The 25,134-nt window shown below is 49.2% G+C and overlaps 10 protein-coding genes across 10 annotated transcripts; 6 read left to right on the forward strand and 4 right to left on the reverse strand.

Annotated features, from left to right (window-relative positions):
- Window positions 1–1,240: 1,240 nt before the first annotated feature.
- MIND_01372800 (NTF2 domain-containing protein) lies at window positions 1,241–5,613 on the forward strand (the record flags this gene model as incomplete). Its single annotated transcript, XM_037370148.1, has 7 exons — window positions 1,241–2,064; window positions 2,117–2,444; window positions 2,491–2,918; window positions 2,963–3,091; window positions 3,147–3,369; window positions 3,999–4,160; window positions 4,213–5,613. The coding sequence occupies 7 exons, from the start codon at window positions 1,241–1,243 to the stop codon at window positions 5,611–5,613; spliced, it is 3,495 nt and encodes a 1,164-aa protein (XP_037213704.1).
- A 63-nt stretch (window positions 5,614–5,676) lies between these two features.
- Window positions 5,677–10,220, reverse strand: MIND_01372900 (SNF2 superfamily protein; the record flags this gene model as incomplete). Its single annotated transcript, XM_037370149.1, has 19 exons — window positions 10,137–10,220; window positions 10,020–10,082; window positions 9,939–9,972; window positions 9,770–9,888; window positions 9,660–9,719; window positions 8,864–9,609; window positions 8,663–8,804; window positions 8,538–8,611; window positions 8,461–8,484; window positions 8,273–8,415; window positions 7,985–8,214; window positions 7,661–7,937; window positions 7,105–7,595; window positions 6,954–7,059; window positions 6,841–6,903; window positions 6,318–6,790; window positions 6,193–6,272; window positions 5,885–6,135; window positions 5,677–5,834 (listed from the first exon to the last, which is right to left on the reverse strand). Exons 1-19 carry the CDS (start codon window positions 10,209–10,211, stop codon window positions 5,677–5,679), a joined length of 3,609 nt encoding a protein of 1,202 aa, XP_037213705.1. The 5' UTR covers window positions 10,212–10,220.
- A 41-nt stretch (window positions 10,221–10,261) lies between these two features.
- On the forward strand, window positions 10,262–12,656 carry MIND_01373000 (uncharacterized protein; the record flags this gene model as incomplete). Its single annotated transcript, XM_037370150.1, has 4 exons — window positions 10,262–10,547; window positions 10,598–10,699; window positions 10,750–11,048; window positions 11,094–12,656. Exons 1-4 carry the CDS (start codon window positions 10,274–10,276, stop codon window positions 12,654–12,656), a joined length of 2,238 nt encoding a protein of 745 aa, XP_037213706.1. The 5' UTR covers window positions 10,262–10,273.
- A 3-nt stretch (window positions 12,657–12,659) lies between these two features.
- Window positions 12,660–13,040, reverse strand: MIND_01373100 (putative 4fe-4s iron-sulfur binding protein; the record flags this gene model as incomplete). The annotated part of the gene is made up of 2 exons (XM_037370151.1): window positions 12,660–12,835; window positions 12,884–13,040. The coding sequence occupies 2 exons, from the start codon at window positions 13,038–13,040 to the stop codon at window positions 12,660–12,662; spliced, it is 333 nt and encodes a 110-aa protein (XP_037213707.1).
- Window positions 13,041–13,147: 107 nt separating this feature from the next.
- On the forward strand, window positions 13,148–14,484 carry MIND_01373200 (uncharacterized protein; the record flags this gene model as incomplete). Its single annotated transcript, XM_037370152.1, has 6 exons — window positions 13,148–13,273; window positions 13,318–13,462; window positions 13,509–13,746; window positions 13,799–13,853; window positions 13,906–14,091; window positions 14,143–14,484. The coding sequence occupies 6 exons, from the start codon at window positions 13,148–13,150 to the stop codon at window positions 14,482–14,484; spliced, it is 1,092 nt and encodes a 363-aa protein (XP_037213708.1).
- A 75-nt stretch (window positions 14,485–14,559) lies between these two features.
- MIND_01373300 (uncharacterized protein) lies at window positions 14,560–15,841 on the reverse strand (the record flags this gene model as incomplete). Its single annotated transcript, XM_037370153.1, has 3 exons — window positions 14,560–15,352; window positions 15,402–15,661; window positions 15,710–15,841. 3 exons carry the CDS (start codon window positions 15,839–15,841, stop codon window positions 14,560–14,562), a joined length of 1,185 nt encoding a protein of 394 aa, XP_037213709.1.
- Window positions 15,842–16,256: 415 nt separating this feature from the next.
- MIND_01373400 (uncharacterized protein) lies at window positions 16,257–18,465 on the forward strand (the record flags this gene model as incomplete). Its single annotated transcript, XM_037370154.1, has 16 exons — window positions 16,257–16,473; window positions 16,528–16,542; window positions 16,595–16,615; window positions 16,662–16,687; window positions 16,731–17,224; window positions 17,269–17,321; window positions 17,376–17,407; window positions 17,456–17,489; window positions 17,537–17,581; window positions 17,635–17,658; window positions 17,716–17,864; window positions 17,920–18,024; window positions 18,071–18,146; window positions 18,199–18,281; window positions 18,328–18,361; window positions 18,413–18,465. 16 exons carry the CDS (start codon window positions 16,257–16,259, stop codon window positions 18,463–18,465), a joined length of 1,461 nt encoding a protein of 486 aa, XP_037213710.1.
- Window positions 18,466–19,173: 708 nt separating this feature from the next.
- On the forward strand, window positions 19,174–22,049 carry MIND_01373500 (uncharacterized protein; the record flags this gene model as incomplete). The annotated part of the gene is made up of 15 exons (XM_037370155.1): window positions 19,174–19,398; window positions 19,445–19,663; window positions 19,707–19,745; window positions 19,796–19,879; window positions 19,928–20,193; window positions 20,243–20,330; window positions 20,381–20,433; window positions 20,483–20,493; window positions 20,542–20,615; window positions 20,661–20,823; window positions 20,871–20,928; window positions 20,975–21,006; window positions 21,055–21,599; window positions 21,650–21,778; window positions 21,828–22,049. 15 exons carry the CDS (start codon window positions 19,174–19,176, stop codon window positions 22,047–22,049), a joined length of 2,208 nt encoding a protein of 735 aa, XP_037213711.1.
- A 936-nt stretch (window positions 22,050–22,985) lies between these two features.
- Window positions 22,986–24,315, forward strand: MIND_01373600 (RBR-type E3 ubiquitin transferase; the record flags this gene model as incomplete). Its single annotated transcript, XM_037370156.1, has 10 exons — window positions 22,986–23,144; window positions 23,197–23,325; window positions 23,372–23,502; window positions 23,553–23,752; window positions 23,799–23,905; window positions 23,958–23,981; window positions 24,027–24,037; window positions 24,087–24,114; window positions 24,160–24,220; window positions 24,266–24,315. The coding sequence occupies 10 exons, from the start codon at window positions 22,986–22,988 to the stop codon at window positions 24,313–24,315; spliced, it is 900 nt and encodes a 299-aa protein (XP_037213712.1).
- Window positions 24,316–24,353: 38 nt separating this feature from the next.
- MIND_01373700 (54S ribosomal protein L16, mitochondrial) lies at window positions 24,354–25,098 on the reverse strand (the record flags this gene model as incomplete). Its single annotated transcript, XM_037370157.1, has 3 exons — window positions 24,354–24,490; window positions 24,535–24,712; window positions 24,766–25,098. The coding sequence occupies 3 exons, from the start codon at window positions 25,096–25,098 to the stop codon at window positions 24,354–24,356; spliced, it is 648 nt and encodes a 215-aa protein (XP_037213713.1).
- Between the last annotated feature and the right edge of the window lie 36 nt (window positions 25,099–25,134).

Below are 25,134 nucleotides of genomic sequence, written 5' to 3' on the forward strand. Positions count from 1 at the left end.
AACTCTGAATTGTCTAACGCAAGCGGTTTTTTTTTATGTCGTCTGCAGCTCTCAACTTCTTCGAGGTTCTTGAATCACACGGAGAAAACTTGGCAGCTGCGCAAATAAGGAATGAAATCCAGCTAACTCGAACGGCAGAGTTGTGGGAAACAGAACTGAAGCTTCTTAGTAACCAAGTTGGTCACAAATTCTACCGAAACTGCGAGCTGACAGTAGCAGCATGTGCTCTCGCTGGAATTACTTACTCCTGTGTTGCAAGCTCATATCACTCATGCTCTCGACTCTTTGCTTGCTATGTTTCACGAAGAAGCTCAGCAGATCACGGAACTCATGGTTTATTGCTCTGCATGTTGCTTTATCTTCGTTGAAGTTGAATGTTGCAGGTAGGAAGCCGAGAACAGTGGTCACGATTGGCTTTGCAGATGGCCTCGATGGAACAGGCTCGCATTTCCCCCGTCTCGTTTCTCTGACACCAACGCTTTCTATAGAATGTACTCCAGCTGTCTGGCAACGTTTCTCTGTCGGTTTTCTTACTTGAGCTCGGTTCCAAAGAAGCACAAGCTATACGCGACACCCAAGATGAATTGGAGCAGTCGGTCCTCACGCTTGCCGCAACTTTGACTCAACTAACAACATCTGCTTTCAACTCTCTCGAAACCCTCAATGCATCTGCGACGCAAATAATCGAAAACCTTGTTGTGCCTCAGAATAGCTTCTCTTATCTCTTCAGACTGGTTGACGTTCTGGCTCACTGTGAGAGGAACCTCCCTCTCGTTGCTTCAGACTAAGGTTATTTCACTAGTCGATCGCTCTATGTTGGCGTATCTCTGCGACCTACGACTGTTTCCTTTGTTCTCCGCTTCTTTCGCAGTTCTAGTGTTTCTCCTTCGAACTCTGACTTTGGCTATCCAGGCTCGTTTCTGCGACGCAAGTGTCTAATGCCTGCTTATGTTCCTAGGTGTCTATAGTCGCCATTGGCAAATGCATGTTCAAAGCGTCCTTGTGCGTTCGGAGTATTACATGAAAAGCCTGCTGATGGCGCTGTCTGCACACAGAACCCAAACTGGAACAAGCCCACGTAATGAGAAAACTCAACCTGGCCGTCGATTAAGAAAATCCCGTATACCTGAGAGACTGTACAAAGTAGAATATAGATAACATGATAGCCTAGTTGGCCTTTCGAGAAGTCATCGGAGGTGGGTGCGTTTGAAAGTGACATCCACGTGATCGCATTGCGTCCATGCCTTCGAAACGACCAGCATCTCATTCCCCTGCAGGCGAGCGACGGCCAAAGAGACAACAGACCTCATCGCCTCCCGAAGAAGGCGAGGTCAATGATGATAGGCCGAAACTCCCTCCTACCTTACCTCCCAAGCCTGCCCACGCAGGACTTCCCCCGAAACCTTCAACGGATAGCAGAACTAAAATCCCGTTTCCTTTCAAGAAGAAGAATGCGCAGCCGGCTCCAATGCAAAACAATGTCTTTGAGCAGTTTGAAACGAGGAGAGAAGACGATCGCAGAGCCACGAGAGAGATTGAACAACGGAAACCAACGATGCGAGGCGGAGACCACTGGGAATCGAGTCGGTACCGTGGGAGACGTTCACCATCTCCTAGGCGGCGCTCAAGGTCACCCTATCACAATCACAACCGGGGTCGGTCAAGATACGACGACCGCTCGTATCGAGCACGAGACAATCACTACCGCCCCTCAGACCAGTACCGACCAATCTCCCCCCATTCACATCAGTACAGACCAATCTCTCCCCATTCACATTCCTCCCCCAGACATCCACCACCGCAACCAGCTCACTCTCCTCCACCGCCACCGCCCCCAGACATTCGACTTAACAATCCTTTACCACCCAAACCACCACCGCCTATCTCCCCTCCTCGCAAGCAACCACCTGAAATCCGAAAAGAGGTTGCTCGCACAACTCGCAGGACTCCGCCCCCACGTCGGTCCCAGCAGGCAGAGGAAATAGCCTATGGACGCACATTTAAAGGCTGTGGTAACCAATATGACTATGAGATCACAACTAAACTTGGGGAAGGAACTTTTGGGTGTGTTTTTTTCCTACCTTATGCATCCGAAACATTGTTCAATGCCTTTTAGTGAGGTACACAAGGCCCACCACCCGGCTTCCAATAGTCTGGTTGCGTTGAAGCGAATTCTGATGCACAACGAGAAAGAGGGAATGCCCGTAACTGCTTTGCGGGAAATCAAGATTCTGAAGGCGCTCAATCATTCGTGCATTGTCAACATCCTCGACATGTTTGTTGTTCGCAGCACATCCAAGGACCCTCTCTCTGTCTATATGGTTTTCCCGTATATGGACCACGATCTCGCGGGACTACTGGAAAACGAACGGGTCAAACTTCAACCGAGCCAAATAAAGTTATATATGAAGCAGCTATTAGAGGGCACTGAGTACATGCATCGAGTGAGTGCCATTGAATCTATCGACCACCTTTCTCATTTTCCTCCAGAACCACATTTTGCATCGAGACATGAAAGCCGCCAATTTGTTGATCAACAACCAAGGCACCCTGCTAATCGCTGATTTTGGGCTCGCGCGAGCGTTTGATTCTGGAGACAACCCAAACCGTGGTCATAAAGAACGAAAATACACTAATTGTGTCGTCACACGCTGGTACCGCCCACCAGAACTATTGCTTGGGGCAAGGCATTACGGTGGTGAAGTGGACATGTGGGGAATCGGATGTGTTCTGGGCGAAATGTTCATGCGCCGTCCAATTCTACCTGGCACCTCCGATGTTGACCAGTTGGAGAAGATTTTCATGCTTTGCGGGTCTCCTAACCAACACACTTGGCCTAATTTCGATGTCCTGCCTGGTTGTGAAGGTATCAAAGGCTATGGGCAACACCACCGCAAGATCAAGACCACCTTTGAGCAGTGAGCCTTTCTTTTGACCCTTGAGCTTGTTTTAACAAAAATAGCATCGGCTCAGAAACGGTTGATCTGTTAGAGCAATTGCTTATCTGCAACCCTCGACAACGCATAACTGCCTCTGCGGCACTTGACCATGACTACTTCTGGACAGATCCGCTTCCTGCAGACCCCAAAACGTAAAGTTGTTTCCTTCAACCTGCCCTTGTCTCTCTTATAACACTCCATCCATAGTCTTCCCCGTTACGATGCTTCACATGAGTTTGACAAGCGTGCACATCGACAACCACCACAAGCACCACAACCTCCATATATTCCTCCCACATATACTGGGGATAGAAATAGTCGACCTGGGACTTGGAGTCGTCCTCAACAGGCTCGTCAACATGAGCCAAGTCGGCCGAGGAGAGACGACCGCCAAAGATTGAATTTGGCTCTTCCTGCTCGCCCTCAGGGTGTACCCCTACCGCCGCCAAGAGCCGATACTCTCAACTACGGCTAAGTCGAGTAGACCACTTGTGATTCTATAGACTTGTACATGTAATCATCGTCACGTTACAGACTTTTTTTTTTTTTTTTTGAATCACATTTATATACCGCGTACAAGTATGCGTGTGCTACTAAGGCGCGGTGCTCGGAGAGCAAGGGCCGGGGTGGGTTGGGTGTCATTTACTGTTTTGTGGGGGTTGATGTATGGGTTTCCGTGTGATTGGTTGAGCAGCGTCTGGTTCGCTGACGTCCCGTGAGTCGTTTTGGCGAGCATAAAGCATGGGGTCATAGGGGGCCATAATTGGGCGGGTTGGCAGTGAAGTTTTCGTGTAAGAGGGCTCTCCCGCCGCTCTTGGTCGTCTTCAGGTCTACCTTCCATCCGTCTAACCATGATCCTCGATGCCGCCCGCATCATCTTCATCGTCAGACAATTACGCCTCCGGCTCGTCTTCCAGCGTGGGAAGGGTCGTTTCTTCGCGTGGTCTTCCGGTCTTCGTGACGTTACAGACTTTCATGGTTGATTTGCCCGGAGAGCTTTGGTCCCAGGTATGTTGTTGTCTTGATAACACTTTGTGTGTACCCTACTCGTCGTCTCAGATCTTCGAGTTGGCCGCTGACGAGGATGTCATCTTCCACCATGCTCTCCCAACCTCCATGGCAGAATCAGCTTGGTTCAGAGATGTGAACGGAACGTGGCAACTACGTTCTCCTCAGGAGGCTATTGAGGAAGTGCAGCGCCGTAGCTATGGAACGAAGAGGGTATGCTATCCCACAATAACAGCATTAGCTCAAGTCCTGAATAATCGTCCAGGCAATCATCCAAACCTCAAAGAAGTGGCGCGAAATTGGATCGCAATTCTTATTCCGATGTTTATTCTTTGACTCGCCAGAGCAACTTGTCGAGTGTCATGTTGCGCTAGAGTCGTACATTGCCACGACTTCCACACAATCGCTGGGCTGGTGGACGCGTCGGATTCATATTACCCGCCGTGTTTTCTCGCAACAAAACACAAACACAGAACCACTACGGGACGTTCTCGCTGGCATTATTCAACACTGCCCCAATCTCGAGATGTTTCTGCTCGATAGTGCAGTAGGTAGCACAACTCTAGGACCTATCGTCGACGCGCTAGCCACGTTTTCCACCAAATCTTTGCGCACATTTGGGGTTACTGTTCTTTCTCCCGCCCTTCCACGACTTATCTGGGCTCTGGATTCTCTTCGCCACTTGTTTGCTGTTCAAGTCCAGGTTGATTTGCGGGGGGTTGACACGCTCTATGACGAGACTCCTCTTGGTGCTGCCCACGATATCCAGCTTCGACTTCCCAACTTACGACAGCTCTCCGTGCGTGGCCACATTCAACAACTTGTCGAGCAGGCAACCGGCTGGCAAATGCCATCGCTTCGCTTCTTCTCCATCCACACGACCGAATCCTTGGACCTCCCTGACGTCCAAGGCTTTCTTGCCAACCATGGGAGTGCTCTGCATTTCCTAGACGTGTACTTGACTGCCCGCCAGTCTCTACCCCAGATTCTTGCAGCATGTCCGTCGCTCAATACCCTTGTTTTCAACGGCGATTGGCGGATTGTGGGCGTGGAGGATGATAGTGCATCTAATCCGCTACCTCTGGCGCACACAAGTCTCGTTAATGTTGGCATGCACCAACTTTTCCGCGCTTTTGGCTTCGACCCCGCTATAGACAAAATGGCTCAGGAGGGAGCGACAAATTTGCCAGTTGACATAGATCTCACCCTGTCGTACAATGATCGAACTCTGGATGCTTTAGTGAAGAGACCAGATTTCCCTTCGCTTGCCCGGATCCGCGCTGTTGACCCACAGCTGCTGCGTGAACTGAACGTTGCTAATGGACCCAAAGAGCAAGGAGGCGGAATGGAGAGGTGGGAGCAATGGTGGGATAAGACGGCTGTTGCTGGTGTTCGATTGGAGGACTGCACCGGAAACTTGTTAGGTGAACTTCCGCAAGATGATGCGGAGGTTGTCGAGGAGGAGGACAGCTTTGAATCATGGGATGACGACGACGATTATTACTCGCAGCCCGGCAGTCGGCGGGTTTCCAATCTAGATGAGCTCAAGGAGTTGTTGGAAGAGTGCCGAGCCATGGACTTGGAGCGAGACGACGATTACCTCCACCAGAGTCCGGAGATGCACTTGTTGAAAACGCGTGATTTTCTAGTTGGACATCTACAGTAGTTTACAATGACAACACAATTGTGTAAGATAGAATAAGTGAACCATACGGAAAATTATCAGAGACTAATCTTTCGCCAGTACGCGACCCCGCGAATCCAGACCAAACAGGTTGGCGAGCTCTTTAACGGTGAGACGACCCAGCTTCTTGCCTTTGCCTTCCCCAAGTGAGCCATCGGCGAGGTTTTGCTTTCGTTCTTGCAAGGCAAGTATGCGATCTTCCACTATAGAAAGTAGTATAAGGAGGAGGAGCAAGGGTTGTATGAAAGCGTACCGGTATTCTGAATGACAAGACGACGAACAGTAACGGGGCGTTGTTGGCCCAGGCGGTGAACACGATCGAAAGCTTGATTGTCGATAGCAGGAGACCACCCAAGGTCCAAAGAGATTACGTGGGATGCTCGAGTGAGATTGAGGCCAACTCCACCGCACTTGAGGGACATGAGTAGGACACGTGCCTTGTCCTTCGACATGAATACGGTCACTGCCTTTTCGCGCTGTGTGGTGGTCATATCGCCCTGGTATCTAACCGGCATTAGATGTGGGCAGAGTCTTTTTTATAAAAAAAAAGTCAAGACGCACTTGACATGACCAATATCATTCAGGTCGAGATAATCTGATACGATTTTCAAACAACTCGTCCATTGGGAAACGACCAGCGTCTGCATGTTTTAAGACGAGACACTTAGGTGCTTGATCAAGCCAACCTTTTCATCTGGCTTCTCTAGAGCAAGTTTCTTGATATATTCCATCATGTTTTGCAACTTGGTGGAAGCCAAAACTGTCGGCATGGACTTCATTTCCGCTTTGGTGCGCTTCTGCTGGCGATGTCCGCAGAGGATCTCCTTTTCGAGTTCTTCATCCGAATCTGAATCAATGACAACCATGGTTCGACGCTTGTTTCGAGTTGGGCGAATCTGTTTGGCATCCTTCGAGTCTGTGTCCCCGTCGCTCTGCACGATAAAGTCGGACAAGTCATCATCATCGGAAGTATCCTCTTCTTCAGACGAGTTCAACACAATCTTGCGAGATGTCGCCTTGCGGGCACGTCGCCGTCGAGGCTTGATTGGCGACATTTCGATGTCAGAAGTCTCTTCGTCCTTGATATCTTCATCAGTGGGCTCAAACGCAGCAACAGGGAAGAGTTTGTCGGAAGAAATCGGTGAACGACAGGCCGGACCTGGACAACATCAGATAACCCAATCAAACTCAAAAGCGAATGGAACCAACAAGGTCGTTGGGTTGCCTTTAGACCACTGTTTTCCTCCGGTGGGGTCGTTTGAAGGAAGTTGACTGGAGGCTGAGTCGATACCAAGGAAACAACAATCTGATAAAATACAGACCGATGCAATCATGGCAGAATTCGTGGCCACAAGCGGTCACAACTGTCTCTGTGAGGACGTCGAAGCAAATCGGGCAGTCGTCGACCTCAATAACGGCGTCCGTTGACTAAAAACGTTTCCGAACAAAGCAGACTTTCGAAGGGAAGCTGACCTCTTTTTCGGCTGCGATACGCCGCAGGGCCAAATCTGCATATCTTTCCTTCATTTTTTTGACAAACTCTGCGGAAACTTCTTGACGAGCGCGCGACAGCACGTCATTGAAATTAGAACGTTTAGGCGCGAGAAGATGGCTGCCGTTTTCTTGAATAAGAGCAGGATGCGAACAAAGCTGGCGGAGGCGAAGGAGAAGAACAAGAACTGAAGTATAATTTTTGAGTACAGTTCCCTCACGGAGAAATTTATTGAATTTTGCTTGCTGCGCGGTCTCAACCTGCCGATCAACGTCAGGAAAGTGAAATAGACATATCGGGAAACATTCCTGGGTATAAAGTTCACGTTCTTCAGGGGAAAAATCAAGGCTGACGAGGTCAATTGTCTTCTCCGGAAGTTCGATCAGTTTTTGACCATCTAGCATGCTTGTTTTCATGCGCCGAAGTAAAAAAAGGTTCAAAACGGTTTGCAAGCGGGTGACAGCCAATTGCGCTGCAAAACGATTCAGTAACTTACGACGGATTGCGACGCCCAAGAGGGCGAATATCACTACGCACGGCTCTTCTTTTCGTGCTTGGCGATATGGCCGTTAAACTCGGAGAAATCGTACCACGGGCGGATCTGTAGAAAACGGATTGGTCCATACATGTCAAGTAGTCCATTGACAATCGGTGTAGCGGTCAGACACCACCGGAGTCGAGAGCTGAGATCTGTTACAGCGCGAGAGACACCTGAGGGTATGTCAATGACAATAGCAGTCAATAGAATCACGGATCCCGCACGTGTGCGCTTGTTCCTGATGTTCTGTGCTTCGTCTAAGACGATACGATAAAACTATATCATCCGACTTAGCACTGGGGACCAGGAAAAGGAACACATACGTCCACTTGGAAGAGGAGTCCGCGGTCCTTTTTCTTTCTTGTCTTTGGGACGTCCGAATCATTGTCAGAGTCAGACACGATGAATATGTCCGTTGGCTTCTTGCTTTTTGCCTTTTCCTTCTTCTTTATTTCAGCCTCAAGGTCTGGCCACTCCAATGCCATTGTTCCATAAGTGGTAAGGACAACATCGTAAGCCAACAAATCAGCTTTGCGCCGCGGTTTGTTAGAACCTATTCATAAGGTTTGGCACTGATTAATAAACAATGGGCAAAATAATGAGCCACACACCATGATAAGTGAGCACATTCCAATTAGCATTCACTTTGGTCGCGATCTCCTGTCGCCATTGGGCAAGAAGAGCTAATGGACAAAGAATTAAGGTAGTTTTGCATTTTTGGTCCTGGGAAGGATTTTTTGCCATCGTGGCAATCCTGCATGGAATTAGATAATTGCTGCTTGAACGCTTGCACATTTACATCTGGACAGTCTTTCCTAGACCCCTGGCAGTGGAATATAGATCAGTAGGTTGGGGTTTCATCGATGAAAAACTCACATTTCGTCCGCCAGCATACCCCCTGAAACGGCTTTCTTTCTCTCGTTGGCGACCATCCATGATACACCCAACAGCTAGGCGCCAATCGTGAGTACACATTATAACTGAGATTGCGTAGCACCGACCTGATGGGGCATTAATGCGATGTCAAGCCCAGGAATTAAGTCGTGCGTGCTCTCTAGATCTAGCTTCTGCAGCGCATCCTCTATTGTGGAATTACCATCAAACAGCTCTGCGTTTCCCGCTGCGACGAGAAATTTGTCGATGCTGAAAATTGTTTAGCATTCATCGAACCCATATATGTGTTGCATGACAGATAGACTTACTCATCAGCCTTGGCCTGTGGACCGACGAACATGTCACGGCCCCGGCCATGGTAGTCACCATTTTCATCGCGATTATCTGCGCCCGCGATAGGTGCGATTTGAGGAATCAGGTGAGCAAAATTATTAACGATGGCGGAAGGATCCACATCCATTTCATCGTCATCTGCACCGAAGGAAACATTTGTGCCAGCGGTAACAAGTTTCTGGTCTTCTGACTTTCGATTTGCCGCTTTGCTCGACTCAGCCTTGATTGAAGCTAGTTGAGTGGCGAAATCACTCTTGATGAGAGGCTCAGAGTCGAATTCACTCTTGACGAGCGATGATGTTCGCTTCACCGGAGATGTTGCTCGTGGAAGCAATGCATCATAACTTTCTTTCTGGCTGCGGAGTTGACGAATTTCACCCCGGAGATTGGTTATCCGTGTCTGTCCCGCCTTAGTTTTCGCCGCGTTGGCCCGCAAGACTCTGTCCAACAAAGTCTGCTTATGCGACAAGTTTTGCTGGATATCGTTGATCTTGAGACGAATGTCTTCAACAGATTCAGTCTGAAGAAGAGGGTTGGTATTTTCCCGTTTGATTTTCTTCTTCAAATGAGCTGACGCCCCTTTAAGGAACACGTTGTCGCTGGTGCGTTTACGGGGAATGCCAAGATCTCCGGGCTCCTGCTTGATGGAGATGGTAGAGTGAACATCGGTGGTATTGCCGTTGCCATTGTGAGCATTCAAAACGCTTGATTGGTGTTGGACCTGGTGGCAAGCAATAAGATGCTGTGCAATTGCCAGGCAGAAAGCCTTACTGTTCTACGCAGTCTTGCTTCCCGTGCTATCCTGTGGTTGGGGTGACGTGCTAGATGAGCCTATGAGTGCCCAGTGAGTACTCAACAACAAATAGAGAGCAACAACATACACGATATGCGAATAAAGAACCAAAGCCCAATGCCTTGCCACCGTCAGGTATCTTTGGATTGGAGCCGAGAGGAATGGCAATGTTATTGCAGCCATTTTCGCGGCAGATGGCGACACCGTCTAGATAGAACTTCGCACCAGGACCCACAATGACTAAACGTGGCACTTACAGCCCAAGCCACGTTGAAAAGAGATAGTGAAACTCTGAGTATGCTGAGATGGGGAAAATCCAATGAGGTGAAGGCTCGAACCGTGTCGTGTGGGTAAAAGTCAATTATATGACTCTTAACTTCTTCTAGGTAGATTGGCGGAATCTTTAATTGGGACGCGTTCAATATTTTCTAGTGTGTGGTTGAAGCTCGACAAACCTGATGATCAGCCTTGAGATTGAGCTGCTTAAGACATAGAGCACGAATCGTGGCTTCGGGCACTATGTCCCCCATTGAGGGTACAAAGAAAGGAGAGTTTGTGACGACGTGACTCGCCAACGCGTGACGTCATTCTAATGAGTTGGTTCTGTTGTTGTCGCCGGCAGCGCAAAGACGCTGAAAGGCAACCTCTTCTCCAGGATTCCAGACAAGAAGCATCACCAAGTGCACATTTTGACCACTTCGCCGAAAGTCTAGGAGCCCTCAAGGCTGGAAAGCTTCCATCGAGTTCTCAACTCTCAAACATTATCCAGCTTGTGCTTCGATCCAAACTGCTCGGATACTCTCGCTTCAAATACGACTTTAAAGAGATACTAAACACGCTGCTCTCTTTTGTACTGGAGAAAAATGGTCAAGCCCTTACTGTATTCGCACTTGTTTCTGATTTGGCAGGCGCACAGATGATGACAGAATCCAGCAACTTTTGTGGTTTATTTTCCAACAGCAAGACAAAGTCGAAGTACACTCACAAGTTTTCGTCGACGGTTCCCCTCCGGACATCGGTGCGAAATGTGTACCTTTACACCTGAAACTGTCCATAATATCTGTTTAGATCAGGCCAAAGTCAAAGATGACGTCGAGCAGTTTCTGGGATCGCTCAAGTCTCTGTGTAAACTGACGCTTACTTCCTCCGCTTTCCGCCTTCTTGTTTCGGAGCTGGTTGCGACTACCCGGCAGACTATATCTGAGGTCGCGTTGCACATTGGTCATGTTGCGGCAACCGTGCAGTCTGCGGCAAACAGCGTTGCAGGAACGGTGCAACCTGAGGAAACAGCTCTTCCAACTTTCACGCAGCGTGCTGGAGATCCTGCGGACCATGTGCGGACGATCATAATTGGTAGGGTACAAGAGGTAAGTATTAGTCATCTTCAAGTTACTGATTGATCCTTTAAAAAGTTGATTTATCGAGTGCGTCAAGATCCACAGTATAAAACAGCGATACAAACTATTTTCTCGCTGTGTCGCAAATATTGTGATGTGTTGATCAGTTCACACGATATTGATGCTCACGTCGAATTATCACCCGAGGTCTATTCTGCCATTTTTAATATCAAGATTTTGCTAGAGAGGATAGCGTCGCATCATTCGCTAGATCCACTCCTGCACGCCTTGAACGCATCCGTCATCCACTTTCTCGATGCACAACATGGCGAAATACCACAGTACTTGGCCGCTGTCCATTCGTGGTTCAATCATGCTCTGGATTCCCCCCATTTCGCAACTTCGCGCTTAGGAACGCGGACAGCAGAGCAACTATTTGACACTGGCCGAGCCCTGTTAACATCCGAAGCCAACGCGCAGTGGGCGAAAGACTTGCGACTTCTTGTTATCGAGACCCAGTCTTTTCTGCAGGCACTCGAGTCAGATAAAACCACCCAGCGTTTGGTCAGCTCGCTTCAAACTTTTTCTGCCATCTTCAAAGGACTGGTTTCCATGACTCGTGCTCAAGTTCAACAGGATGCATTTCTCACCAACATATTGACCTGGCTTATACCGAGTCTTCTGGGGTCAATCCATCTTCTCCCAATGCCACATATCGAGGTTCAGACTGATATATTTGATCTCGCTCTGGACTCCTTCTTACTGTCGACGAGTTCACCCATGCCTGCAGACCAGATCCGTATAGCGAATTCGAATGAGGTCGTGGTCGATATGACGGGGAACACCCACCTTACGAGTTCAAGTCGTATCAAGGCACGCATTGAAGGTTTATGTTTCTCTGTGCGCGGTCTGGGCTGGTACCTGAGGTATAAAGGCGCCTTCACCTACACAGACGAAGGTTCATTGGACATCCATGTCGGAGAAGGCACAACAAAGGGCATGGTTATAAATTTGGAGCTTAACACGAGGCAAGAAGAAAGCAGCGGATCGCTTTTCCGTCTCGCGGATGCAACAATTCAAGTCCCGCGGTTATCGATTGCGATTCGACATAGTAAACACTGGCTAATCAATGCCTTACTGGTCCAGCCATTGGCTCCTTCTCTCATCCGCTTCTTCCTACAAAGGACTTTCAGACAGAAGATAGAGCAAGCAGTTGAAGGGACGAACCGACTGCTTTCAGCGGTTATCGACGAAGCCAGCCGAATCGGCGGTGCCAGAGAGCCGGGAATTCAGGAGTATTGGAACGCAATGATGACGACGTTGCCTAATCGTGAAGAGAGTGTTCCAGTACAATCACGTCTGCAAACAACAATGCAAGGCCTCATTTACTCCACGACAGATGCCGCAGAAAGTACAACAACGGTTGCGGCAGGAATTGGACCCCAACTATTCCCGGATTATGCTGAAAACCATGTTGGAGCGGTTGTGGAGGCTCTTGAAGCCGGCGCAGCAAACGTTACGGAGGAGGTGATTAGAACGAGGGAAGTTAGTGAACGATCAGCGGCGTTGACGGCGAAGAGAGAACGTTTTGAAAGAGGTCGAAATGGATGGAGGAGCACAGCATTCGATTTTTTGTGAACTCTACGCAAGTTCGACGACAGTTGTCTCCTTATGACTGAATACACGTCTCCCAGTTCTGATAATGCGAAGACGGGAAGGACAATTTGGGTCTGGACATGCAATGTCCGCATCTGAAGTCATCCAGTCGTTTGTGTGGGTTTCACGTTGTTTGGCGGCAAGTAAGGGAAGCACCGCAGCTTCCGAAAGTCAGTCAGAGATAAAACCGACTGATGAGCTTACTCCACCTAATGAATAGATGGACACGCCTTGCCCTGCCGGAAGTCGTAGCATCTCTCCTTCAAGAACGAAATGGTCACCAGGCTTAGCTCCGCATAGGATGCGTTCTCCTGGAGGACAGATGATCTCGATGCGCAGATCGTAGAGCTCGAAAGTGTCAGACATGGCCAGTTTTAGTCATGCGATGGGATTGATGATGCCAATCAAGCCTTGACTTGGTCTTCACCTCCACTGTGGGCTGAGCCCTCAATCACCATTCCCCTCGGGCGGAGATGGTCCCCTTGGATGCCGCACCGTCTCCTTTACAGCTTAACTATACTCCTGGCCAGCGTAATACCGTTTTGGTACTTGTCATCTGTGGGATTATATCTCTTGTGTCTGTTTTGGGTCTATTTGTAGTGCGTCTTCTCCATCGTCATCGAGTCCGAACTCACAAATGTAGCTCATCATTTTCGAACACAAAAAGAAGTATCGACACACCCATTTCCTAGCTTATTTCCTGTGCTTATGCCTCGCCAACATCATGCAAAATTGGGGAACCATCATGAGCCTCAAATGGGTTATATCGAACGAGGTCGTGGATGGGTGTACATGCTCCATTTTTGCCATATCGAACTTACTGACGACATTCAGCACATTGTTACGCACAAGGAGGCATCAAGCAGGGTGGTAACATTGCTGCAGCGCTCTGGAGTTTTGTTATCTCGTTCCACCTTTTCAACCTCCTGTTCTTGCGATATCAAACTTCTCGGACTGTGTCGTTGGCCATCATTGCGTTTGGTTGGAGCTTTGTGTTCATGTGTGTCTTCCTTGGCCCCGTTGCCATCCAGAGTCAGTCGCGCGGACACTATTTTGGTATTTCAGGCCTCTGGTGAGTTTCCAGGGCTTTCTCTGCTGAACATCCCCAACTCAAAACCACTTAGGTGCTGGATAACTCCAGCTTACCGGTCAGAACAAATCCTTCTTGAATATCTCGTGGTATGGCCCGCGAGCTTTGCGCCGAATTTTGCATTGACCATGCCACGAATAGCAATTTCTATCAGTGGGACTTAGCTTTGTGCTACATCTGATGACATTCCTGAGGGTTCGGGGAAACCTACTTCATACTGATGGACGGTGGAACTTTCGAGGTGGTGCATCATGGAAACTTGCTTTGGGGCGTGACTACACCGACTCGGCCATGTTAGGCCTGGTTCAACACATGGTTTGGTACCCGGTATGTATCCTTTATGGCCTGTTGGAAATTCCAGTGGCTCAGTATTGACAGATCGCCTTTGCGGCAACGATACTTCCAGCCGCCATCGCCCGGATTCCTGCTCTTTGTGGTATGGCTGACGTCCCATTGTGGGTCCAAGCTGTAACCGGAGCCATTTATGACCTGTCTGGGCTTGTCAATGTCTTGCTCTACCTGGGTGTCAAGCGACTATTCCCCGAGCCAGAGGATACGCCTGAGTTCACCGTGGATCGAACGGTTGCAGACACGGAAAGCGGTGCTTCCAAAGATGAAATTGTGAAAAGCTGGGGAGTAACGCCTTTTTTATTGGTTCAACCAACCAAACATGATTTGGAGGCCTCGAGCCCTGAACGACCCAACCAAATATCTGTTTAGTACAAAGCAATGCGCAGGACTCGCAGCAAAGAAACGACTTGGCAGTTAGTTAACAAATAAGTTATTTGAATGGAATCAAAATGCACATGAATTAGAACGTAGACGGTCTCCAGCAGAGGTTCGACGCTTTCTAGGCACAAAGCTGGTGAGATGGATATTTCTACAAAAGTCCATCAGCCGCTCAGCGGCCTTGTCATGCGCAGGATCCAGTGCGTCCAACTCGCCAGAAATGGCAACATCAATGCGACTCAGTTTCCCAAAGAAGGAGGGACCGCGACTACATCGAAGAGCCAGAAATGCTTCGAGAGCTCCACATGCGTCAGCAACATCCTCCGCAAAGCACTGTACACTCAGCGCCTCGATTGGCGACTCCGCAAGGGCCGCAACCGTATCGACGACTTGGTCGGGCGGAACGAAGGGTGAAATGTGAAGAGACCGGAGGCGGGGTAAAGGAGGCGGCGCTTCAAGGGCAGTGGGGAGGGAGAAAGCAGAGAGTGATGGTCCGACCGCTGACATGATACGTTCGATGGCTAGGCGGTTGGGTGCACTAGGTTCGTGAGCGCAACTGCCGAGATCGAGCATCTGGAGATTGCACAAAACTGGTGTTGTTGTCCACATTGGATCTCCAAGATGGGTGTCGTGAATTGTCAGCTGTTTTAAAGATGGAATCGACAGCAAAGACGGAAGATTGAGTGAGGCACCCAAAGTAGGGTGGTGTGGAATATCCGAGTCTCCCGCGACAAGAGGCACGAAAGGGTGCTTGCCGACAAGTTCGGGAGCGTGAAGGACCGAACGGGAGATGCGTTCGAGGTGAAGATGGTGCAGCTCGGGTACTGAGGCTGCAATGGAAACAACCAGACGCTCGCTTCTACAAAGTAAGATCAGTGGAGCTGAACGCCGCATGAATGAAGAATTACAATGGAGCCAGCACTTCAGGAGACACATTTCGGATCGTCAGGCTTCGCAAGGCCCTTGCGTGTAGGAATGCAGGAATTATATCATGCTCAATAGAACCATTGAGATGGAGGACGAGAGTTGTTAGACAGGGGGTTGCGGTGAGTAGAGTGCTCAGTGCATCGATGTGACCGTTAACGTGAAGCTCGAGGGTGTGAATGTGACGGTAATACGCTCGTGGAACGTTGTTGACGAAACTATCCAGATGTTGGAGATGTACATGCTGCGAATACAGTTACTTGTTATTCAACTGGGACAGAATCTCGCTTACTCTGAAAAGCAACGGAACGCAGACACGGTATGCTTGCAGGTTAACGGCAGAGAAAGTTCTAGCCTCCTTTTCTTCGAGGCATTCAACGATTTGGAGGTGGAGTTCGGTGGGAAGTGTGTGCCAGGAAGCCATGAGGGTGTGGTAGAAAAAGATGGCCTATACATATGTTCAGCCGTCCGAGACAGGCGGAGTCAAAAAATAGGCAAGCAGTTGTCACTCCGCAATAGTCGGGCCCGACTATGACGGCGGACGTGACATTTCCATACTCCTTAGGCGACGAGTTCGGACTTTGCTGCTCAATATTTAGCTGCTCATAACTAGATGTAAGGATCATAAGAAATGGCGGCCATCTTCAACTCTGAATCTCTTCTCAGTTCTCGGTCTTCGCGTCTTCCCTTCATCAGCAATCATGCAATCATCCATCAAGCATAACTGAAGACGTCGACTCGGGACGTGGGAAGACCATTCGCTCCTTGGTTGTGCTACAAGTGCTTACTCGCACACAGCACTTGCGGGTAATCTTCAAGGTCATCGCTTGGGTCTCCCAATGCCGAGCAAAGTCCGCCGTCGCCGCTCATTAGAGGATGGTGATCCTTTTGCACTCATTCTTGCACCACCGGAAGGCGAAACTCCCGAGCAACGAGATGTTCGCTTGCTCTTGGAGAAAGAGGCCAAGCAAATTTCGGACGCGATCGACGAGCAGCTCTCTAGAGAGCGTCAACAAGACAAGAAAGGCACTAAACCAGTGAAAGTTCTGCTGCTTGGTGTGTCGTCTATCTTCATTGTGCTGACTCGACGTGTTAATGACCAGATTGAAGGTCAGAGTGAATCTGGTTTGTTTGCACCAAACTCTCCCTGCAAGATTCAAACACTAATTACCACAAGGCAAGAGTACAACGCTCAAAAGTACGTTGCAGTTATCTATGAGAAGAATTCACTAAAAATGGATAAGACTTTCAGCTCATGTATGATCCCAAGGTTTGCATTCGCAACGAAAAGGCAGTCCTCTTGACGCGTCCAGGCTTTCCATGCGGAACGTGCTTCCTGGAGAACTGTCATTGAACTAAATGTTGTTCGGTCGATTCATGTTATCTTAGAGGTCATCACTCGGGCTGAAAGACTAACGCAAGACGATAGTTCCGATCCCCTTGTTGACCAAGAGCTGCTCGCTCTCAAAAGACGACTCTCTCCTCTCATCCATGTCGAAGAGGTGTTGATGCAACGGTTGATGCCATCGGGCTCCGACCAGTCCGATGCTGCTCGTCTCGCGCAAATAGCACAAATTCCTTACACACACAAACCAGGAGGGGTCAAAGGAGAAGTTACCATCAATTCTACGACACAGTGGAAGGACCTCTTCTCTCGTGATAAGTATAACGAGGAATCCGCCGAGCGGGATGCCACCGGTGTTTTGCTTCATACTCATGCAAATGACCTCAAAACTCTTTGGGGCAGCTCAAAAGTGCAGTCGCTGTTGATTCAACAGAATATACGTCTCCAAGAGGCGGCAGGATTGTATGGTATATCTATAGGAAGATCGCTGCTGAAGCAATACTTAGCTTCTTGGATTGTTTGGATGAGGTCACGTCATTGGACTATATACCCTCCGACGGTCAGCATTGCCAATGGTGTCGCTTTTGTGTCGACTCACGCACCGCAACACTAGATCACATCCTTCGTGCCCGTTTGAAGACGCTCGTATGTAATGATGCTTTATGCTTGAAGCCTTTCCCAGACTCACGATAGGGTGTATCGGAGCACAGAATCAAAATGACATCAGGTAAGCATAGCTCTGTCTTTTGCTGCCTGTGATGAATAGCCTCTGAGGTGGAATGACCGGGAGCATCAGTCGTGATTGGCGAATCTACGATGGTAAGCGCGCGAAAGAAGTAGAAAATGTGGCAGTCACTAACCTGTTTATATAGTCGGTGGCCATCGCTCTTTAGTGAGTAACAACACGTGATCGTTCTGCACCATTCTTTCAGCTCGTATACTAGCGACGTAAGTGGCGTATCCCGATCGTATTCAAGGTGACATTGGGCGATCAACAGCGGCATGGGCACCGTACTTCGACGATATGCATTCCATCATCTTTCTTTGTCCGATATCTGCTTTCGACCAAGTTCTTGCAGAAGAACCCCGGGTCAATCGTTTGGTCCGTTTCTTGAGTTGATAACCTAACCTACGGAGGATACTCAAGGTCTCGGCAGGCGGACTCGGTGAACTTGTGGACAACCATAGTGTCGAATAAGCTTCTGGCAAAAACCAACATCATCCTGTTTTTAAACAAAACAGACATCATGAAAAGCAAACTGGTAAACACCTTTCTTGCTTCAGAATTCAGGACTTTTTGTTTCATAGGAATCTGGTATCAGATTCGTTGATTACGTTAATTCCTACGGGAAACGGCCAAACGATTTCGAAAGTGCGTCTAGTTGTGAGTTATCCCTTTTGAGCAGGAATTCGAGTGGCCTCAGATACTCGTGTAGACTTGCGCAAGAAATTTGGAGGGCTTTTCAAAGAAAAGTCGCCCTCACCGCGCGTTTTCTATTGTCATCTGACCACTGTTACGGTAAGTGGGATAGTTTCCAGTTGCGTAGAGGCTCATCTATGTGTAGGACCGCAAGTCCACACAGTTGATCTTGGCTAACAGTAAGACTATTCAAGTTCTTCTTTCTGGACTGTTCTCTTATCTGTTCGTAGTAAAAGATCAACTGATGCAGCGCTATCTAGAAGATGCTTCGTTACTTGCTTAATGTACTTATATCGTATTTAAGGAATGAGTTGCTGGCGTCCAACTGACAAGTCGATGAGTGTCCCACCACAAACCTGGCCGGCCCGCGCCGGAGACAACATGTTCCCATCGTACTTGTATTCTACCTCCAAGTAACCCATGACCTCCCGCAAGCGCTGGATTCCACATGGCTGACCCAACAGTATCCTCTGGTGGCAAGTGCAGGAGGAAAAAAGGCAGGGGAGACGACTGCGCTCGTAAGATGGTAGCTTTTGTGAATGGTGATTCCGAGACAAACAACGCGACCAATGGATGGCTTGGCGCAAGTGAAATGTGTCGGTGTAAGACGCCTTCTAACTCTCGGATGTACTTTGGACCAGCTTTTTTCTTTTCGGCCTTGCACTGAGCGAGAATGCGCAACCGGCGGCGTTTTGCAAGCGCTTCGGGACAACATGGGTTAAAATCATTCGGCGGGAGCCACCACCAGCCCATTAAGTCAATTCCCCCATCATCTTTACCGCCGACTCTAGAGAGCGACATTGAAAGATTTTCTTGTAGAGTTTGCATCGAACGCTCTTCGAATGCCAATCCGCGGTGGACTGTGCTGAGTGCATGACGAACAACCATTGACGGTATAATTGGATGAATTAAATATCACGTGTCTTGATCTACCTTTCGGAGTTGTCCATTTTCACATGTTACTTAACTCGCTCACTGGTTTCATTCGACCATGTTGGGGCCCCCTCCCATAACGAGAAAACACGCAGTCGTCCTCATCGCAGCACTGCTACTCGTCAGAGGAAATCTTGTCAAGCTTGCCGAAAATATCCAACTCCCGCGTCTTCGCGCTAAAAAGCTCACTCCGCAGGAACTCACCGATGCAGTACAACAGGTTTATATCGAGGAGGATGGCCTCAAAAAGCTGCTAGTACCTCATCGTGATAGGCTTTCCAAGGCTTGTGGGCCTTAGCAGTTCACTTTCAACCCTTAATCAGCACTAGGTTCCGATACATCCGATCCCGGCCACCAAGTTTCACTCAGACGCTCCGCACTTCCCGCCAATACAACCTTCAACAAAACCGAATATCGATCGTGTTTTTCTGGCTCAGCTCAAGGCCATTCTATTTCGCATCGCCTTTCCAGCTTTTCGCTCTAAAGAAACCTTGATCCTCGTTTCCCACTCTTTCTTTCTTGTTTTGAGAACCGTCCTCAGCATTATGGTGGCTAGGCACGTCCTCATAACGTGACTTTGTTGGTACTTAGCTCGACTCTAGGCTTGACGGTGTTATCGTGAGAGACCTGGTACGAGAACGTTCTTCTGTGGCTGGCTATCACGAACACATCCAGTCAAGGTCCGCGCAGATGGCAAAGGATTCCTCAAGGGCCTCGGTCTCTGGTTTTTACTTGCCATTCCGAGCACATATACGAATTCAATGGTATTATCAACTTGCATATTGCATAATGGATCGTTCACCGACGAATAGATACGACACCTCCAATCCAAATTGTCGTTACGAATGCGGACTCGTGTGACGCGCTATGCTCATGATCTCTACCTTTCCTCCGCACCCCACCTACGCTACTATCGAACAGGACTTGACGGTGTCGACCAGTACATCACAGCCGACATCGAATCGTGGGCTGAGGCGCTCTCTGGGCTTTATGGAAACATCCTCAAACCATCGCTTGACCTGATACTTTTTACATTGCAACTTAGCCGCTCTTTAGGATATCGCGGCTCAATTCTGCTGTTTGTTGACAAAGTTCATGTGTGCATCCTAAGTTCTAACCAAGTTTAGATATTCCACCTATTATTTGACCGCCGCAATCCTACGCGCGATCACCCCGGCTTTCGGGAGGCTGGCTGCTATCGAAGCTCGCCTTGAAGTTGGTATCTGATGTTTTAAATTGTGCATTCGTGGTAATTGGCAACACAGGGAGAATATCGAGCTGGGATGGGCCGCATAGGTAGAGAGGGCGAGGAGATTGCGTATGTTGTCTTTTGATAGTATGGTGTGATGCTTACGAATGCTGTGCAGGTTCTACGATGGTGCGAGCACATCAATTTTCCCTTTTTGCTCTAACTAACGTCCACAAGGCGGCGCGAGAGAGTTGGACATTCTAAGCCGTGCATATCTGAGGCTCATCTCCCACATCAACAACATCTACAAGGTAAATAGTGCTCTCCTCGTCGAACAACACAAACCATTCATCTAGTTGCGTATTGCATACGAATGGACAGAAGACTACGTCATCAAGTACCTATGGTCCGCAGCCGGTTATGGGCTTATCGCAGTGCCGCTGCTTTTTACAAGACGGCAAAGGCCACCATCAACAACCGGAAAACAGCAGGATGATGCAGTTGCGGGACGAACAGAAAGTCAGTGATGAACCGTCCATTTGAGCCACTTACTTACCAGATGCTAGCCTACATTTCCAACAGGCGTCTCCTGATCTCCCTCGCCGATGCCGGTGGCAGGCTTATGTTGGTCCCGTCACAAAATCTATATGCAATAACCAACAACTCCTAGGTACGCCTACAAGGATTTGCTCGAGCTTGCCGGTAAATAAAGCCAGTTCCCCAAGAGTTTAATTCTTACTGGCAGTATAGGTCTAACGACGAGGATCTACGCACTTATCTCTACCTTGCATAACCTCCCGCCAGTCGCCTCGGCGGAAGCTGACGCAGAGTTTATACGACTGAGCAAAGTGGATATCGACATTCCGCAGTCAACAGACGATTCTTCGAGAGTGGACTCGACCCCTCTTGTTCGCGATTTGTCGTTTATGGTCCAGAACGGCGAGCACTTGATGATCACTGGCAGTAATGGAGTCGGAAAAACATCTGTGGCGCGCATTCTGGCGGGGCTTTGGCCTCCTCAAGGTGCTGATGCATCATTGGGGAGGCCACACGACACTGTTGACCGTCCCAACATCGTGATTGTACCCCAGCGAGCGTATATGGTGACTGGAAGTCTGCTTGATCAGATAATATATCCGCACTCTTATCCAGACTTTGTCAAGTCGGGTAAAACCATAGAAGATTTGAAGCAGATCCTCGAAATGGTTTTCCTGGCATACCTTCCAGAACGGGAGGGGGGCTGGACGACCAGGAAGGAGTGGCGGGATGTGTTGAGTGGCGGCGAGAAACAAAGGGCCAGTATTGCGTCCAGTCCTTCGTTAAATCTGACTAATAGAGTGTTCAGATGGGATTGGCACGGGTTTTGTACCACTGCCCCAAGTTTGCAATTCTGGACGAGTGTACAAGTGCGGTCTCGAGTGATGTTGAGGGCCGCATGTACGATAACTTGAAGAAGCATGGGATAACTTTAATTGTGCGTTTGCTTTCATTTCATTTTACTCGTGGTGATGAGAGTTTTTTAGACGATTTCCCTACGTCCATCGCTTGCAAAGTACCACACATTGCTCTTGACGCTGACGGGAGATGGAACTGGCAAGTGGACACTCTCCAAGGTTGGCACACCCGAGGGACGGATTGGAATTGACCGAGAGATTGCGATGTTGGAGAGTCGATTGGATGAGAAGGGAACGTGGGAGACAAGATTGAAGGAATTGGAGGCACTTTTGTCTATCCAAGAGAAGTAGTCGCTAGGCTGGGTCCAAACAGGCCCGTTGTCTGAGAACCGCACGAAAGTGGCCATAACATATAATGCACTACCTTATTGTGAGCACAGTCAGCGGGAGATATGATGGCGCTCGACTGGGAGAAAGTCCCACCACGATAAGTAGTATCGAATAGATCAGCTGTGACTGCCGCGTTACTCCTCGCGTTCACCGCGACTTGTCTTCCTCATCTGCCCTCACCCTCCCAGCCCTTTCGCGCCGAGCCCTCCCTCCTCCGTGCTTCTGGGCTGTCCAGCTTCGCTTTGGCGACGGACTCAGTCTCGCATCGCGTTACCCGTCTGGGGCGTACTTGGGCCTGCCGACCTTAACCTCTTGTCCTCTCTTCAGGACAAAGCTTCCGGCGCCTATAGTTTAATATCTAATCTTATTGTTTCCGCCTATCAGAATCAATGAGTTATCACGTGCAGTCAAATCTTGCTTTCAACGTACTAAGTAGTCTGATAGTTGCCGACGAACGTTTGTGTGCCAATGCCATCTTTTATATAAAGACCTTGGTCTTAGACCTTCATTGACTCTCTCGTTTCTTGACCGCCGCATCTGAATCATGGGCAACTGCATCTCTAATGTACGTCTGCAGGGCACCTATCGTCGTCAACTCTCACGCGGCCACTCAGACAGGCAGTTTTGAGCCTCCAGGGTCAGCCGCTATCCAAGCTTATACTGCCGCACGCGAAGCTCAGGTTGATCCTGTCAAACGCGAACTCCGCAGGCTACAGGAAGCGACCGCCCAACTGCAGCGCATGAGTAGTCGCGACTCAAATCACACTATGGCAACAACAGCACTCAAACCGAGAGGGCCAAGATGCTCGATATGCTTCAAACACTGCTCACTCACACCCAATCCATGGCAAGCTGCGTCTAAGCGAGGTCAAACATAGTTACCTTCGTATTCGGCTTATGCTCTACAGTGATCGTCTCATTGCTGAACTGAGCGATGATTCTGACGACTCGGAGGTCATCACGCCAATACCAATTGAAGGCTCATCCCTACGCCCACCTCAGCGACCTTCTTCGCATGGAATCCAGTTCGAAACGTGTAAACATGTGTTTTGTGGAGTAAGTTTGTTTCTTCCTGGAGCCAGAGTTGTTGAATAATAACAATAATAAGGCCTGCCTTGCGCAAGCGATCTATCATGCTCTCAACTTTGCATTTGACCCCGCAAACTATGGGACAATCTTAGAGGAGTTGCCACTCGCAGCCCAGGGAATGGAACCAGAGTTCCCGATATGCTGTCCAGTGCGTCCCACGAATGTTTTTGGACTCAATTGGAAAATTGCCCTAGCAATGTCGCGGGAGGGCTGGGGAACAAGCGCCAGAAATCAGCGATCGCATAGCGCAGTTGGTTCTGGGCCCAGGAAACATGGAGGAATGGAGTCATCAGAGATATTTGTCCAAGTTAAACCTGATTTATTGGTGAGAGATTCTGATGTATCGCACAAGAAGCTCTTTGACTCTGACGCTAGCCCACATAAAAACTGCGGGGAGCAGTTCGACGCGGATGACGTTGACGCTTGCCTTATAGTTGCTTGGCCTTTTTCTCACGAAGCCTCCAAGATTGCGCCTGCGCCTACTAGTAGTGGAGTCCAACATGCACTGACACTCGCACAATGCCCGCGATGCGGAGCCTCTCTTTGCAAGAGCTGCAAATCCGTATGGCATGAAAGTATGTCGTCTACCCTTTTATTGTGCAGCTTAGAGCTCCGATACAGAGTTGACTTGCGAAGCATACCAGGCACTACCTTTGAACGAACGTGCCCCGGAGGATATAGCATTTACTGACTTGGCCCAGCAGGAGAAATGGAGACGGTGTCCAAAGGTTGGTTGGTATCCCACCGCCAGCATTACTGTAGTATGTCTGACCCGTGTAGTGTTCGGCAATGGTTGAGCTCAAGGTATGAATCGATGCCTCAAGCGATGCGAGTTGACATTTGTCTCAGTCTGGCTGCAAGTGGGTGTTCAGGTTTCCCGTTTTGACCTAACATGAGTGCTTTGCGTAGCCACATAACGTGTGTGTGCAAACATCATGTAGGGCTTGCTTCACCTGGGAAGAAAATCCACTCACACCGACAGTTCTGCTATCAATGCGGCGCCGATTTCGAGCACACCAATGGCAGGTATCGTTGCACAGGAGGTTCGTGGCCAACTCCCGGGTACTTACATCATTCACAAGGGCCAGGGAGAGGTTGCGAAGTTTGGAAGGAGCAGAATCTGCTGGATCACAAGTAAAGCTTATTGTATATCTAATCGGACATGCATGTAATTTTTTATGGGTCAGGTGCTAGAACTTCTCGCTCTGACTGGGATGGTTTCGGAGGAAGAATGAGGTTGCCAAGACGAGGTGGGGTCAATCGACTAATGAACTCCATTTTCGTCGGCAGTTTGGCTGCAGCAAGTCGCAAGGCTGTCACTGTCATGAATCGAACACACAAATTCTAGGGACAAGACATACCTTCTCTGGCCAACTCTTCGCGAATAGGAATCCCGCCAATTTCAACGATGACCCTGCCGACAGGAACCCTGACCGACGAGGATCAGGTGGGTGAAAGGCGAGTAAATATCGGACTTGCCTCGTTGCCCAGAATTCAAAAGTTCCCTTGCCCTTACCCATTCGAGTTTCGTTTCCCTTTAAAAAAAAGAAATGAACGATGCGAGAAGCGTGTCCAGGGAATGGTGCACCTTGATGCAAACAGGAATGTCGGGGAAAACGCGTAGGTAGACTTTCACGCCTTTGAGGACCTTGAGCTTTTTCTTTATGGTATCGTCTACAACTTCTAGCTGCTTTGCGCTGAGCCGTACACCGTTGCCTTTGATTCGGAGACCCCAGTCGCCATATGCGAGGGTCGTCCCTCTCGTCGAGCCGCCGATAGGAATTGGTACACGACCCTTGTGGCGCTTCGAATGCTTCACCTGTCTTGGTGCAAGATTGTTTCGTGCACGAGAGAAGATAGGCGTGGATGACGGTATTGGTCGACGAGTGAGTATCGAGCGGGTGGAGGAGGCACAAAACATCACAGCACGGCACGCACAATGTCACACGTTACATTT

Source organism: Mycena indigotica, assembly GCF_014461135.1.
Source record: "Mycena indigotica strain 171206Taipei chromosome Unknown Mind.scaff0016, whole genome shotgun sequence".
In the NCBI taxonomy this organism is placed as follows: Eukaryota; Fungi; Basidiomycota; class Agaricomycetes; order Agaricales; family Mycenaceae; genus Mycena; species Mycena indigotica.